General features: G+C 36.2%; 1 protein-coding gene across 13 annotated transcripts in view; it reads left to right on the forward strand.

Annotated features, from left to right (window-relative positions):
• Positions 1 to 16,587, forward strand: part of LOC131396785 (zinc finger protein 573) — a 56,557-nt gene that overhangs the window by 29,244 nt on the left and 10,726 nt on the right. For 7 of the 13 annotated variants that reach the window (XM_058529192.1, XM_058529194.1, XM_058529190.1 and 4 more), the window contains 2 exons: positions 1,074 to 1,206; positions 2,309 to 2,407. In XM_058529192.1, coding sequence (XP_058385175.1) covers positions 1,074 to 1,206; positions 2,309 to 2,407 — 232 coding nt within the window. Of the gene's footprint in view, positions 1 to 883; positions 1,207 to 2,308; positions 2,408 to 2,752; positions 2,857 to 16,587 lie in introns of those variants that run through there. The other 6 variants (XM_058529198.1, XM_058529199.1, XM_058529200.1 and 3 more) reach the window with 4 other exon arrangements.

The raw sequence follows: 16,587 nt of genomic DNA on the forward strand, positions 1-16,587 counted from the left end.
TTTATGTCATGCATCTTACCAAGGACTTATTGAGAGACAAATATATCTATTTTGTGGTCGAATGTTATCTGTTGAATTTGGGTGACATCTATTTGATTATAGCTCATCCTACATCAGTACACACTTAGGAACAAGAAACATGTTGAGTGAGTGATGGAAGATGGCAGTGAGTAAGAATATTATCCTAAGGAGTAAATGTGTTGATTTCTAGAATTGATGAAGACCTTTGACATTTTCTCCAACCAAGTATATAAATGTCAAGGATGGATTAAGTCTGAGATATCCGTAACAAAGTGGATTGTTACACAGCCAAAATTTATTTGTCAAAACAAAGAAAAATGCTTATGATATGTTCTGACAAAGGATGAACTCGAGGCTTATGGAAATACAAAATTTTTCTCAAAGGCTTTTTTTAATATAGAAGTTTTTATATTCAATTTGGGAGGGAAATCCCATCTTTTTTTTTTTAACTCTAAAGGGAAAATAATTTAGAACGTTGCATAGGAGCCGGCCCAGTGGCGCAGCGGTTAAGTTCATGCATTCTGCTTCAGCGGCCCAGGGTTCGCAGGTTCAGATCCTGGGCGCACACCAACGCACCGCTTGTCAAGCCATGCTGTGGCGGCATCCCACATAAAGTAGAGGAAGATGGGCACGGGTGTTAGCCCAGGGCCAATCTTCCGCAGCAAAAAGAGGAGGATTGGCAACAGATGTTAGCTCAGGGCTAATCTTCCTCACAAGAAAATAAATAAATAAAAATAAATAAATAGAACCTCGCATTTATTGAGAATTTAGGCATCATGCAACTAGCTGACTATGTGGTTCTATCTGATACTTTATTGAATAGAGGAATGTAATTTTATCCATTCTCCAGCAGTTCTAAGTTATTATGGTAGCCCACAACCTAGAGAAAGATTTGTCTGTAGCAATAGGATTCTTCAGGAATATGGAGACACTCTGCTTTAACTTTCTACCTCACTTGTACTATATCACTCCCTTCTCTAATGCACTCCTATGACCTCCTGTCTTTCCATCTTGAAAATGTTTTTTAAATTTCATACTATATGGGTTTGCAGTTTCAGGAATTAGTGACATTCAGGGATGTGGCCGTAGACTTCTCTCGGCAGGAGTGGGAATACCTGGACCCTATTCAGAGGGACTTGTACCGGGATGTGATGCTGGAGAACTATAGAAACTTGGTCTCACTGGGTAAGTTTATCTGCCACAAGAAATTTAGAATGTGCTCTGTGGCATATTAACTTCCAACACAGTGAATTTCAAAGCTGTCTTTCAAGATGTAAGTTGAATTTCTTTTTCTTGTTCCCAGAGGAAGGTTTGAGGTCTGTTAGTTTGGCAGTGACTCTACCACTAACCATCATCATTTTCTCTATCTTTTAGTGACATGCACATCTCCCTCTGGCCATGCTTGTAGTTGCCTCCCTTCCTTAATGGCCAAGGGGCTGGAACAAAATTCTTTATATTTATTCATTGTATAGCTATTGTCCGAGAAGCCTGGTTTCCCATTGTGGTCACGCTGAAAATTGCTATAGATGTGCTGTGTCATCCTCTGATCCACCTGCAGGGACAATAGGTAGAGGCAGATTCATGATCAGCTCTGACTATCAGAAGAGCCTCTGTGACTTATATAGTGGTGGATTGGATGAACAGTATTCATTTAAAACCGAAGAGTCCACATTTCATTTCCTGCAACCAGTTTTATGTGATTTATGGTTGAAAGTTACAGTTCATGAACATTGCATTTATAATTGAATGAATATTTTATAAATGAACCAGGATACTTCTTGTTTTTCTCTTAGGGAAATAAACTCATTATAATGGGTATTATGTCCCAGACACTGTTCCTGGGGGAGAGCAGGAATATATATATACACATACGTACCTATGAGCATTTAATCATCAACCAACCATATGATAATAGTATTATCATACCCATTTTACTTGCCAACATTGTGAACAGTGAGTTGAAATGACTTGCTCAAAGTCACAAAGTTAGTAGGTATTAGATGAAGAATTTGTGCCCGAGCCCTCTGGTTCCAAAGAGTGTTCTCAAACATTGTTAACCTTTTTGGATCACTTTATTAAACATTCTCTTAAAAGGCAGAGCCTATATGAGTTTAAATTAAAATAAAGTTTCACCATACCTGCCTGGTTTCTTAAATCATCTCATCCTTCTATTTGAAGTCTTTATCAGTAACATTTAACCTTTATTTCATTACAAATTTAACCAAAGCTAAAGATTTTGTGAGTTTTGTTTTTATTTCTATATCATGTGACATTTTTTTCTTGTAAGCAGGACATTCCATTTCTAAGCCAGATGTGGTTGACTTATTGGAGCAAGGAAAAGAGCCCTGGATGATTTTAAGGGAAGAAACACGAAGACAGTACACAGGTAAGGAAGGCAAGGAAGGCAAAGGGAAGCCATCAGGCTGGTAGCAGCCCATGTGGTAAGGGAGAGGAGATACATTCCTGTGTTGTTGTTCGTAAAGCCCTCCTCCAAGGCACCAAGACTTGTGGAGCACGGGCTTGTGACCTGGGGAGGAAATAAAAATCAACATGAGCCATAAAGGAAACTTCACTTTACTCCATCTACTAATCACCTCATTTCTCTTATATTTCAAACCCATTTTTAGGCATGAGGAATCTCGTTTTTCATTAGTGCAATATTTTACCTGTATTTTGGACTCAACTGCTCTCCAGCTCCCCTTTTGCATACACACACACACACACACACACACACACACACAGATATCAATGCAGTGACATTGAACAAGACTTATAAAGTCCCTGCTGTCATGGAATTTACATTGTACTAGAGTGAGGAGATATAACAATAAACAGGTAAACACACAGATAAAAAATATTATGCAGTAGAATGAGCTATGCTGGAAAGGAAGCAGAGCTTAGGCCATTTTAGGTAAGGTGGTTGGAGATGACTTTTCTGAGATGGTAATATTTGAGAAGAGATATGACATAAGGACCTAGGCTGTGTGTTTGTCTGGGAAGAATATTCCAAGCTGAATGAACAGCTTGGAAGGCTTGGGATGGCTGGAGCAATGGGGGAAATGGAGGGGAGACTGGAGGGAGGGTGCTGGAGAGAGCTTTGTGAGTCTGAGGAGCATCTTTGTAGACCAGAGCAGAGGTCCTAAGGAGAGAGCATCAAGAAATGAGAGGTCTCTTAGGAGGGGTCAGATCATATGAAGTTTCGTTGGATTTGAATTGTTAGGAATAATAAGTATTAGAATCTATTATGTAAATTGTTTTTCTAATTTTTAACTTTTAAACCATTTTTTAAAATATCAAGCATGGAGAACCACATAAAACAAATATCTGAGCTTAATGAGTTATAGAGGGCAAACACCCATGTCACTACACCCAGGTCAGGAGATAAAACCGTTTTTCCACAAATAACTTCAGTGTCACAAAAGGTTGTAATAATAATGCAGAAGATCCTTGTATATCTTTCAGCCAGTCTTTCCAAACGAGGAGACGAGCTTTTCTAGTCAACCCTGAAGCCTTCCACGTATCTCCACCCTGTCAGTCTTCTCCCTCCTGCCAAGTGTGACCATTATTTTGATTTTAATGGTAATAAGTTCCTTTCTTTTTTTCTCTCTCCAATTTCTTTATATGTCTTTTAAGTCTTCTTTAATCTTTAAGTTTCCTCTTCGCCTGGCTTTTTTGTTCCTAACCATTCATTTGCTGAAGAAACAACATCTTCCATTCTGTATTTTGCTGATGCCATCCTGGGATTTACTTAAACTTGGTCTCTGACCTCTCCGTATCTTACTACTTAGTAAGATCAGGAAGCTTAACTGATTTAAATTTATCACACTGACCTAAGCTTATTGCTTGCTGTGTTAAAGGAATGCACCACCTCTAAAGCGTTATGGTCGTGTCTCAGAGCGGCAGAGGCAAAGTTGGATGTTATTGACAACTGCAGGTTTGGTTTAAGGCCAGTCTTTCAATGTGGAGACTTGATTAGGATTGGGTGAAGATCAAGATACAACAGTGGAAAACTAGTGGAAATAACTAGGTGCGAATTTTGAGGCTTGGGATTCAAAGAATCCTAGAGCGCAAACTCCATTGACGTTTTCTGTTGAAGAGTTGATGGATCATGCAGGAACTTCCTGTAATGAAGAGAGTGGGATGGTTACATCACCAGAGAGACAGGAAGGTCCATGCAGGGACTGGTAGTTCTGGTTCTCTGTGTCCAGGCTGAGGGGGGAAGTAGATGGTTTAGGTTCTTAGCATATACTGTCTGGTTGTCTCCCTTTTTGTGATTTTAACAAGCATTGATGCTCAGTGCCCAATGCGTTAATTCATTAGACGTTCCAAAATGATCATATTTTAATTCTAACATTCCTTCTCACTTATTAGGTAGAAATAGTCTATAAACAATTTTTACGTCATCTACTACTTGATAACCTACTGATACAGTTTGTATAATAAAGGCTAAATAAATGCTTGGTTCTTTCTCTTTATTTCTTTTTTCCATACTTAAACAGTTGTTACCTTAGCATCCTTCCCTGTTGACCAGAGAGTTATTTTATTGTCGTTATAAATTTATGGAGTTAGGCATATTAATTGTATTTTTAGGCATATTTAGTTGTATTTTAGCCCACTGCAGTTATTATCCTTATTATTGCTCAAACCTTTGCCTCCCAGGTCACTGGGCCTCATAATGTTGCCTCTCAACTCCTTCAGATCCCTATTTGTCTTTAATAACTTCTTTACTGTCTGTTATGACAAGATGTTCCAGGCTTATCTTGTACATTTCCTGTCCCAAGCTTTTAATCAGTCATGTCTGAGAACTTTTGATTTCATTTAGTGGGAAATGTTATTTCATGACCACAATCTGCGTGTTAGAGGTGCCCATTTTTTTGTGGGTGGGAGATTATTTCTAGGCTTTTTACTGGACAAAAATAGAAAAGATAGATTAATTGATTGATTTAAAGTAGATAAGTGTGTATGTGTGTTTACATATTTAAATAAAAAATAAAATACCTGTTGAGTTCACATGGTAACTTCCTGGCTGAGTTTAATAATAAACAGTGTTTAATTGAACTTTTCCTAGCCAAATTTAGGACTAAATGGTGTTTAATTGAACTTTTCTATCTTTGATCTGTATCTCCTTTGTTCAGCACCAATTCTCCAAGACTCTGGTGGTGATAAAATTAACGTATCACACAATCCTTCATTTCTTTTATCCTTTATGACACACAAAACATTCTCAGAATATTTATAACAACTTTACTACCAACGTGATTACTGAAAAGTTATGTTTTTGAGTATGCCCAAACTCCTCTGATTTACAGTTTTACTGTAATTATATTTTAAAATATAAAGCCATTGTATAATACACTCTCTCCCTTACAACCCTTATTTATTCTTCAGCTAATACAGTCATGCGCCACAGAACGATGTTTTGTCTAACGACAGTCCACATATATGACGGTGGTCCCATAAGGTTAGTACCATATAGCCTAGGTGTGTAGTAGGCTATACCATCTAGGTTTGTGTAAGTACACTCTACGGTGTTTGCACATCAATAAAATCACCTAACGATGCATTTCTCGGAACATAGCCCCGTTGTTCAGTGGCACGTGACTGTATACATTTTTAAGTTTATTATTATATTTAATGCTAAAGCACCAGTGGCCTCACTGCAGTGATTCATGCCCGTGGGAGTTCACATGGCCTTCCAGGAGCTCCCTTTTCTACGGATGCTGGAGCTACAGTGCTAGGAGATGCGATTCACGTCAGGCAAGTGTGGGAAGTGCCCTGACTTATGAAGTCAGCTGCTCCACGGATGGTTACAATGTCTGATATAAGGATTCTCTAGGCATAGCTTCCAGAGTCTTCGCAAGGACATGCCCCTTAAAGAAATGCTATCTCTTGAGAAACCCAAAATATGGTCTTCTGTCAGTCTGGCCAGGTGCAATTCAGCAATTGGGTCAATTTTACCATCAGTGATGAGACTTATTAACATAGTTGACACATTCTGGTTTGTCTGTTTTTAGGGAAGCAGAGTTAGAGAGTTAACCTAAGACCAGATCCTCATGCATAACGGAAAAGTGTTTTGTTAACCCTTTGCCCACGTCACCCAAGAGATTTCACAGTGCTGTAAGAATTTTATGCAATACATTGTCCACCTTCAAATTTTCCCAATTATTCTAAAAATGTCTTTTTAAATATTTTAAAACCTAGGATCAAATTAAGGAACATCTATCATATTTAATTGCCATGACTCTTTAATAGCTTTTAATTTAGAATATTCTCCCGCCTTGTTTTTCATTAAATTGACATTTTTGCATAGTCCAGTCCACTCGATTTTTTCAGAATATACTACAATCTGCAATATATTACACTTACTTATTAGTAGGATCAAACTAAACATACATGGAAAAATTACTACTAAGAGATGTTGTATTCTTCCTGTTGTATCTCATTAGGAGATAAATAGTAACAGTTCCACTGGCAATGCTAATATGATAACTTGGTGTTATGAGAGGTTCGAGGATTCGATGGGAGACGTAAAAGAAACTTTCCACTCCAAACAAACGGACTGAAGGTATATTTTATTATATAGAGGATAGTAAAGGCGATAGTCCGCAAACAGATCCGAATAGGTCAGATATTAAGATGGAAAAACATCAGCTCGACTGGAAAGGGAAAACATCCACATCGACTGAAGGGAAATGACACAAATCAACCAGAAAGAGAAACACCAGGTTGACCGAAAAGAGAACACGTCAGATTGGTTACTCACACCATCCATGCCCACTGCCGGGGAGAGTCCCATCAATTGACACGGCTGCGTGAGAATCTGATCGTCAGAGGTCCTGGGCGGGGTGTCCCCTCCACAAGTGAGACTCTCACCAGGCCTCGGTTTCCAGCAGTTTATATAAGCAGTTACAGAGTTTACAGAGCAGGCATTTGGTGTTCCCATGCACAAATGGTTATCAGTGGCGTATGTGCACTGAGCCTCCTGGCTATCATCCTAGCCCCGCAGTTGTGTATGTGCATTGTTTACCCTGGTTATCATCCCAGCCCGGCACAGATGGCCAGCCTGCCCCAGTCGGTGGCCCCTGAAGGGCCTTGAAGTTTTTACACATTGCAACTATCTCCGTGGGAGAAGGGCCAGTTCCTACCACACAGAAAGCAGCTTTTATATTTCTTTTTGTGCCAGTGGCTGTAGGTCAATGGAGCAGCCAAACATGGCTGTACTCATGTCAAGACATTTGGTTAGTGGGAGTTTGTGCCCTAGGCAATGCTAATATGATATAGCTTGTTTTAGGTGCTTTCTATGAATGTATCATTTTCTCTTCATTTATTAACAAGTAACCTGTAGTGAACGTTCTGTTCCCTAACAAACGTTCACCTATCGATGGCTGAATCAGTTAAAATGATGGTGATTTTTCTAATTCTGTCATTCTCTCTACATTCATTTACTGACATTCTTCTCTAATCAAGACTTTTTTTTTAAATTATGATGGACTCTTAAATTTTATTTATTCAATGTGTTTTTTTCAATATTTTTAATTTGGAAATAATTTTAGATTTCCAGAAAAGTTACAAGGATAGTACAGAGAGTTAAGGAATACCCTTCATCCAGCTTCCCCAACTGTTAACACCTTCTATAACTGTAGTATATTTATCAAAACTAAGAAATGAACATTTGTACAATACTGTTGATGTTATTTAATGATAGACTTTATTCAGATTTCACCAGTTTTCCACAAATGTCTTTTTTCTGTTCTTGGATCAAAGCTAAAATGCCATTTTGTATTTAGTCATTATGTTTCTCTGATCTTTTCCAATCTATGGCAGTTCCCTGGACTTTGTTGCCTTTCCTATCCTTGATATTTTTTAAGAGTACAGTTATTATGTAGAATATTCCTCAATTTGGGTTGGATTGATATTTCCTCAGAAGTAAATTGAGGTTCTTCATTTTTGGTAACAGTCCCACAGAAGGGATGGTATGTCCTTCTCAGTGCATTATATCAGAGAGTCCATGATGCAGATGTGTCTTATTGCTGGTGCTATTAACCTTGACCTATTTGGTTCAAGTACTGTCTGCCAGGTTTCTCCATTTCAAGTGACTCTTTTTCCTTTTATGATTGATACATATCTTGGGGGAGATACTTTGAGACAATGCAGATAACCTATTTCTCCTCATTTTTAGCATCCATCAGTGGATTTTGCTTGGATTAATTCTTATTGTGCTGTTTGCCTGATGGCGATTTTGCATTTTCTTCCTTCTACATTTATTAATTGGAATTCTTCTGTCAGGAAGAACACTTCTCCCTCTTTATTTATTCAATTATATCAGTATGGATTTATAGAAGTTTATTTTATTCCCTAGGTTTTAATCCAGTTGTAACATTACTACATTTGCTCAGCTTTTGTTGTTGGGAGCTCTTTCAGGTTGGCTCCTGTGCCCTGACAACATGCCCCCATCCTTTAGTGAGCATCTCTTGCTTTCTGGCACTACAAGGTGCTCCAAGATCATCTTATATTTTCTTTGCCCCAGACCTAGAGTCAGCTACTTCTCTCAGGTTCCTTTTATTAGAGGATGGCATTTAGAAATCCACATCTGGGCACTAGGTGTGCTCATTGCTGCTGGGATGTCGTGGGTGCTCGGCTTTGTTGGCTGATAGAGCTGGGGAACGTGTATGGATTTGTGCCAGTATGGCTAACCACACAGAACACTTGCCTGTTATTTCAAAGCTGCAACACCAAAACATGCTTTACACAAATCTTAAAACTCTAAATCACACGTGTGAACAATGTCAGCCTTCATAGTTTTAAACAGATTAAAGTCAGTTGCAACTCTCATCACTGATACTGAGAAAAAAAATTTTATTCATTTTATCATGTTCAAATTGCATATAAACTAATGTTGTTGCTACACTCGCAGTGCTATCGAAGCATTTATCCAGTTCCGTCCTTGACCGAAGACCAGTGAAGATTGTTTTGCCATCATTAAATTGGGATTAAAAAAACCAATAATATAATTTTTGCTCCTCTAACTTAAACTATAAATTTAAAAAAGAAATTTGATTGAAACATCATAGTAGTAAAAAAAATGACTTAAAGCTAAATAAATGTTTGTTGTATTAAATTTTTATAAACTTCTGGGTTACAGTTGACGACTTACACTAAACACATCACAGCTTGCAACTTAACCCTGCTAGGACTTGAGGGGTATATGACTCACGCTACTTGTGACTCACAAGAGAACAGTAACACCCACACTCGCCCACACATTGAGTCCACTGAGCGCACACTTGAAATAAAAGGTTCTAAACACTTATTTCCATTTGTGAACTGGTAAAAAAAAAAGTTCAAGGAGTGGCATGATACCTGCACGCTGAGTGGCCCAGTACATCTGCTAGTGGCCTTATGCTGTAAAGAAAGAACAAGAATTCACATCTTGACTGTATTAAGTCTTTTAATTTATTGTCTATCTCTTTTCTTACAGGTAAGTTTTCATATATTCCAATAATTCCTATATATTTTATATATCTTTGTATTATTACCTAGGTACTGTATAATTTTGTTGATTTAGTTTGGGACATATATAATTAGTTATTATTGATATATTAGAAAGCAATTAATTTTTGTGTGAAGATATCAGCCTCAGCTTATATGTCTTGGTTATTCTGATAGTTTGAATGATTTTGAATTAGTACTAGGAGTCTATCAAGATGTTGTTCACCCTCTTTCCAATAAATCTAGTAAGCTTAGCTTTGCAAGTTAAACAGAAATGTCTGGTGGTCCTTGGAAGTCAACAGTATACAGACCCTAAGCAATAGCTTATGAGAACTGTAGTTAAATTTTGGAAAATAAATATTATCAGATAATGTGAATATATACAAACTAAGTCTGTGTGAAAATGAAAAAAAAAGGGGGAGAATTCATCAAGTTTTAGGACCAGACTGGGGTAATTTTTAAGGTAGCTTTTGCAAGGCAGAGAACTGGCTGGAGTTGGGCAGAGTGTACGACATCATGATTTTGGTTTGAGTGGCACTGGGAATGGAGATACTTGTCTTGATGAGTGAGCAGTTAGTCTTGAGAGGGGATTGTGTTGGTTTCAGTTCTCAGTAACCTCCCCCACTCCCTCATTTTGGTCATTCTACAGCAGAAGATGAAGGGTAGACATCATGTGGGGACATGAGTGCAGATGTACAGTGCTGTTTGATGTTATCATGGTCATTTTTAGAATTTCTCCTGGTAATTATTCTAACTTCTCTATAGTTCATGTTTTCTTCTTCTTTAGGTTGGGAGATAATTTGTTGGAACATTTGATGGAATATATCTAATAGCATTGACTATATATATGGCTACATAGTAGCATTTTATTATTCTATTATATAGTATGAAATTGTATGTATGGCTATATAGTAGCATTTTTATTATTCTTTGGAGGTCACACTTTTGAACAAACAAATATTTAGAGAAGGATTATGATCAGAGATTATAGTCTGCTTCTAAATCAGGAGCCAAGAGAGCCCAAATTAAATCAAAAGAACTGATCCAATACCTAATCCAAAGAGCCATTATGACCAAATATTGGGGATATTAGGCAAATTTCCTAATGATATTACTTCTTTGCTTTCTGGGTCTTTTTGCTAATATTAAAGATTCCACTGAGGTCTCTCATGAAATAAGTACAACAGTGTTCCCATTAGCACATCCACATGCCACCTTGAGAAACCAGTATTATGTCTAAAGCAGCTCGGTTTTAAGTGACCACCCCGTGCATTTCATGCACCTCTCAGGTGAGAATTTCTATGTTTTAATCACGTGATCTTAATCTCCTATTTCTGAAATAGCATGTATGATTCTCACCACTTTTCAAGCCTCTTAAAGCATGACGTGAAGAGGTTTGGAGGAAGATCAGGCCAAAATTCCCCTTCAGTGGTTACAGTTTTCCAAATGGCATCAGGCCCAGTTTCTCTCCTTGAATGAGATGATCTAAAAACCTCTTATTCTGAGAAAGGAAATCAATGGGCCAAAACTGATCGTAGGTAAAAGTAAGATAAGTTTACTGAAATGTAATGAATCTGTGCCCGATTCGTAAACAGCAGATAAAAGGCTTTTGTGCTGCAAACATAATACCAGTCATTAGGGGTCTCCCAGAGATCTGTTTTCTGCTCAGACTTCCGTAATGGGGTCGTCAGTGGTAAGATAATACAGGGGAGTATGTTGAGCTAAAAGAGCATGGTGTTGAGCCAAGTAGTGGGCTTTCTTGTAAGGTTTATAAAAGTGATTAAATTTATTTGTTTGTTTGTATTTCAATCCATTTATTTATTTATTTATTCATTCATTTATTCATTCATTCATTCATTCTGGGAAAGATTCACCCTGAGCTAACATCTGTTGCCAATCTTCCTCTCTCTTTTTTTTCTTTCCTCCACAAAGCCCCAGTACGTAGTTGTATATTCTAGTTGTAAGTCTTTCTAGTTCTTCTTTGTGAGCTACCACCACAGCATGGCTACTGACAGACGAGTGGTGTGGTTCCATGCCCGGGAACCAAACCTGGGCCACTGAATTGGAGCGCACTGAACTTTAACCACTAGGCCATAAGGGCTGGCTCTGATTAAATTTATTTTTTCTTTTTATCTTTATCAATGCTTATTCTGTTTCATCAGTTTATGCTCTTTCCAATTTTGAAATCTGTGAGTCATATTCACTTATTTTCATTCTGTTTGTTGTTTTAAGTATTTAAGGCTATGAATTTTTCTGTGAGCATAGTGTTTGCTGTGTTACGGAGTTATGTAATGTTTTTATACATGTTGTAATTTTAGTTTATTTTTGACCTTTGACCCAAGAGTCAATTAAAATAGAGTTCTTTTAGTTTATGTAATGGAATTTGATGTTCTCTGATATTGCTGTATTATTTCCAATTGTATTATATTTCTTGTCAGAGATTAAAGTCTGTGTTACTTATTTTTCAAGAACTTGTTGAATTTCAACTCAACAACTTATTGACACAGTATGTGGTCAAATTTCCGTGGATGCTCTGAGGTCAGTTTTTGTAAGTGTTCTATGGCTGCTTAAAATAAGGTTTATCATCAGGGATGACTTTTGTAATTAGATCTGAGCAGTGTTTATTTAAATTTATCCCATTGATTTGTGAGAGACTGAAAGATATATTATTCTTTACCTCTAATTAGTTATTTTTTTCTCCATGTAAATCTTTTAATTCTTGTTCTTTGAAGATTGATGCTAGGTGTTATGTTGTATAGCTGTTCCTAACTCTTAGTCATTGTTATTCTATTATTTAATATTATGGAGTGCCTTTCTTTGGCCTATTTTTGTAATTATGCCTTCCCACTATTTTTGAGATTAAGAAACTTCTTTTTTACCTTGCCTTCTGTACCCTTTCCTATCCTTTATTTTCACACTCATTTTTATTTTAAGTATTTATTTTGTATAAAATATAAGAATTTTTTCTGGAATGCAGGGAAAAGCTGTTTAATAGAGTCCTTCACCTTTTTACATTTATTGTATGACAGTTTTCATTTCTTTCACCTTATTTTGTTTTATGCTTTCTGGTTTCATCATTTTTAAAAAATATTTTACTCTATGTTCTTTGTTCTTTTTTTATATATTATTTGATATGCTAGCTTTAAATGATAATCTTTTGCCACAGACTCTTAGAAAAATTGACCACACAACATTCACAGATGTTTGCCCAAAATTCAGCATTCTAACACGAATTATTTCTTTATTCTTTCTCCCAAGTTCTCTAGGAATATTATTTCTATATTTTAATCCCTGTATTTTGTGTCTGTCACTATAGTCACCATATTTTTCTAGTTATCCATTTCCTAGGTGGAGATAATGACCTAGTGGGCTGTCATGATGTGCTCATGTAAATAAATTGGGAAAGTTCTTGTATATTCAAACTATTTGTTATTTTTGTGCTTGAGTGATAGTTTGGCTGGATATAAAATTCTTAACTCATCTTACTTTTCTTGAGAACTTTGTATCTAGTTCTCCATTATGTTCTCAGTTTAAATAGCGCTAAGTGTACGTCTGATGTCCACTATATATTCCCCCCAACTTTGAAGTGACTTGATCTTTTTGCCTGGGAACTAAAAGGATTTTTGTTTTTTATCTTTTGTGGTCAAAATAACTCTAATACTATGTGTTTTTGAATTGACCATTCTGAGTTAGTTTTCCTTGGGATACATTGTGCCCTTTCAATGTATAATTCATGTGTTGATAATCTCAGGAAATTCTTCTTAAGTGATATCTTAAAATGTTAATTCTCTCCAGTTATTTTTATTTTGACTTTGGACATCATAATTTTACATATATTTTATTTCTTTTGCCTATCTTCCATAGCTGCTGTTTTTTCTTTTTCTTTTTCTTATTGAAATTACTCTGAGATATAACACAGTTTTGCATGTACAAATGTACACCAGTATGTAACTATCACCCAGGTCAAGAAATTGAATATTGTCATTACTCTAGAATTTGTATGTACGTTGCTGATCACAAACCCTCTTTTTACTAAAAGGTTACCATATTCTAACAGTTTTGATAATGATTTCATTTCTTTATAGTTTTTAGCATTTATGTATGCATCTCAAACTACATTGTTCTGTTTTATTTAGGAACTCTGTTATTGGACTCATTCTTTACATTATCTTTATGCTTTCTTCTTTCCCTAAACATTGTGCTTTAAGATTCACCTATGTTTTTGTAAGTAGTTCTAGATTATTCAGTTTTTTGGTATTGCTGTTTACTATTCCTTTTTTGTGACTGTGCCACAATATACTTTCTATTCTATCATTGATCGACATTTATATTCACTGCAGTTTTGGTTATTATGAACAATGCTCTTATTAACATTATTGTAAATTAATTCTGTTGCAAATGTCTGTGCTTCTATTCTCTAGTGAAATTACTGATTACATCAACTTTTGTAGATGATTTCAAACTGTTTTCCAAAGAAATTGTAACAATTTGCACTCCCAAAAGCGGTATATGAGAGTTTCGCTAACTGCACATCTATGTCAACTTCCCAGACTTCATAATTTGCTAATCTTATAGACACATGGTACCTTACTGTTTCTTTCTCTTAGGTTTTTTTTCCATTTGAAATTCACTTTTTTAAAAAAAGAAATAATTTTAGACTTACAGAAAAGTTGCAAAGAAAATTGCTATATACCCTACTTTCAGCTTTCTCTAATGTCAGCATCTCAGTATCAGCTATCAAAATCAGAAAGTTAATGGTGATACAGTACCATTAACCAATCTACAAACTTTACTGAAATTTCACCATTTTTCTCACTAATGTCGTTTTTCTGATCAAAGAGCCAAACTGGAATCTCACATTGCATATTTGTCTTTCCAGTCTGTGACAATTCCTCAGTCTTTTTGTTTGTTTGTTTTTAATGACCTCACCACCTTTGAAGGGTGCTGGTCAATTATTTTGTAAAGTGTCCCGAAACTGGACTTTGTCTGATGTTTTCACATGATGAGATTGGAGTTCTGCATTTTGGGAAAGATTACTATAGATGGAGTGTGCCCTCTGACTGCATCATATCAGGTTCTGTGATGTCGATACTGGTAACACTAACTCTGATCACTTGGTTGACGTGGTGTTAAGTTTCTCCACTGTAAAGTTACTATTTTTACCTTTGTAATTAATAAGTATATTGTGACTTTGAGACTACATATCTCCTGTTTGGCATCATGCTTTCAGCCACTCTTAAGATCTAGCATTGGTTCTTCTCTGTCACACTTATTATTGTTTGTTAATGGTGATTTTTCTATTTCCATCATTTCTTTTACAATTAATTATTAATTGGGATTCTACTGTAAGCTAGAGGTGTTATCTTCTCTGTTTATTTAATTATTCAATTATTTATTTATATTAATGTGGACTCATGGATATATATTTTATTCTGTGGGTTATAATCCAGTATTATCATTTACTTTGTTAGTCAAATTGTCTCAGCTTTGGGCATTCAACAGGGTTGGCTTTTGTGTCCTTTTGATATGTACCCATCATTCTTTGAGAATTTTCTTCCTTTCAGGCTCCAGGTTCATCTTTTATTTTCCCTGCTTCCAGCCCCAGAATCAACCAGCTTTCCAAGAAGCTGTGGTTCCTTTGACTGGAGGATGATTTTTAGAAACCAAGATCTGGGTATAGGTGAGCTCACTGCTACTGGGGTATTATTGCTGGAATGATAATAAATGCTTATATACAGCTGCATCGATGTACGTGTGTGTGTAGACATTTTTATACATATTAAAAACCATGAAGTCATACTCTTACTTCCAATTCTAACCTAACTCCACAGGGTTCAATCTAGCGTTTCTTTTCTCCTTATTTGTACTTTGTCTGACAGTGAAAGACCTCCCTCTCTTTCTCCACACTTGTTACTTAACTTACTTACTTAATTCCTTATTTGTTCAGTCCTAGTAAACCCATAAAATCGTTTCATAATTGCCAACCACTTTTTCTGTGAGAAGCAAATTTGTTATCTAGAATATAACATTTGTACAGTTCTCTTTGCCTTTAGCATTACAGTGTCCAGTGAAAATAATGTGTTCTAAAATTGCTTAGTTCTTTTCATCCTCTTCAGAGTGATTATATTATTCATTTTTAGTAGAATTAGCTTTATTTGTTATTTTAGGAACTCCCTCTCCTGGACTACATCCTGTTTGATATTTATTTATTTATTTCTGGAATATGTGAAATATTATTAATGTTCTAAGAGTGAGAACCATATAGAAAAGAATTCTCGGTGAAGTGTTGTTACTCCCTCATTTTTAATACCCTATTCCCATTCTTTCCACCCCATTCCCAGTCACTCCTTCTACGTAAGTGATCTCATCAGTTTCCAGTTTATTCCTCCTGATTTAGTTTACACAAACCTGTATATGAGATCCCATTCTTACATGTACTTGAGCTGTCTTAGATTCTGAATTGCATTTTGCTGTTTTCACTTAATAGTTTATCCTGGAAGTTACTTCAGACAGTTCACAGAGGTCTTCCTCATTGTTTTTATGCTTAGTACTCCTGTGTGTGCATGTACCATAGTTTATTCAGTCACTCGCCTATGTATGGGCTTTTAGGTTGTTCCCTCAATGTTTTGCACTTATAAATAACACAACAATGAATAGCCTTGTCCATATGTATTTTTCTGTTGTTGGACGTGTAGCTTCAGGGTTGATTCCTACAAGTATGGTTGCTGGTTAAAAAGTAATTGCATATGTATTTTTGGATGATATTGCCAAAGGCACCCTCCAGCAGGGTTGTACCAGTTTGCATTTCCACTAGCCGTGTATGAGAGTATCCCAGTAGCAGTGAACAAACCTACTGCTCGGATCTTGGAGAAATATCATTCTCCAACAGAAAGCTCAACAACAGAATGTGTTGTCATAACTTTTAATTTTCACCAATGTGATAGGTGAGAAATGGTATCTCGTTGTTTTAATTTGCATTTTCTTTGAATGAGAGTGAACATTTATTCCTATGTTTAAGAGCCATTTCTCTATATTTTTTGAATTGTTGGGTTCATGTCATTCCCCCATTTTTCTATC

Source organism: Diceros bicornis, chromosome 34, assembly GCF_020826845.1.
Source record: "Diceros bicornis minor isolate mBicDic1 chromosome 34, mDicBic1.mat.cur, whole genome shotgun sequence".
Taxonomy (NCBI): domain Eukaryota; kingdom Metazoa; phylum Chordata; class Mammalia; order Perissodactyla; family Rhinocerotidae; genus Diceros; species Diceros bicornis.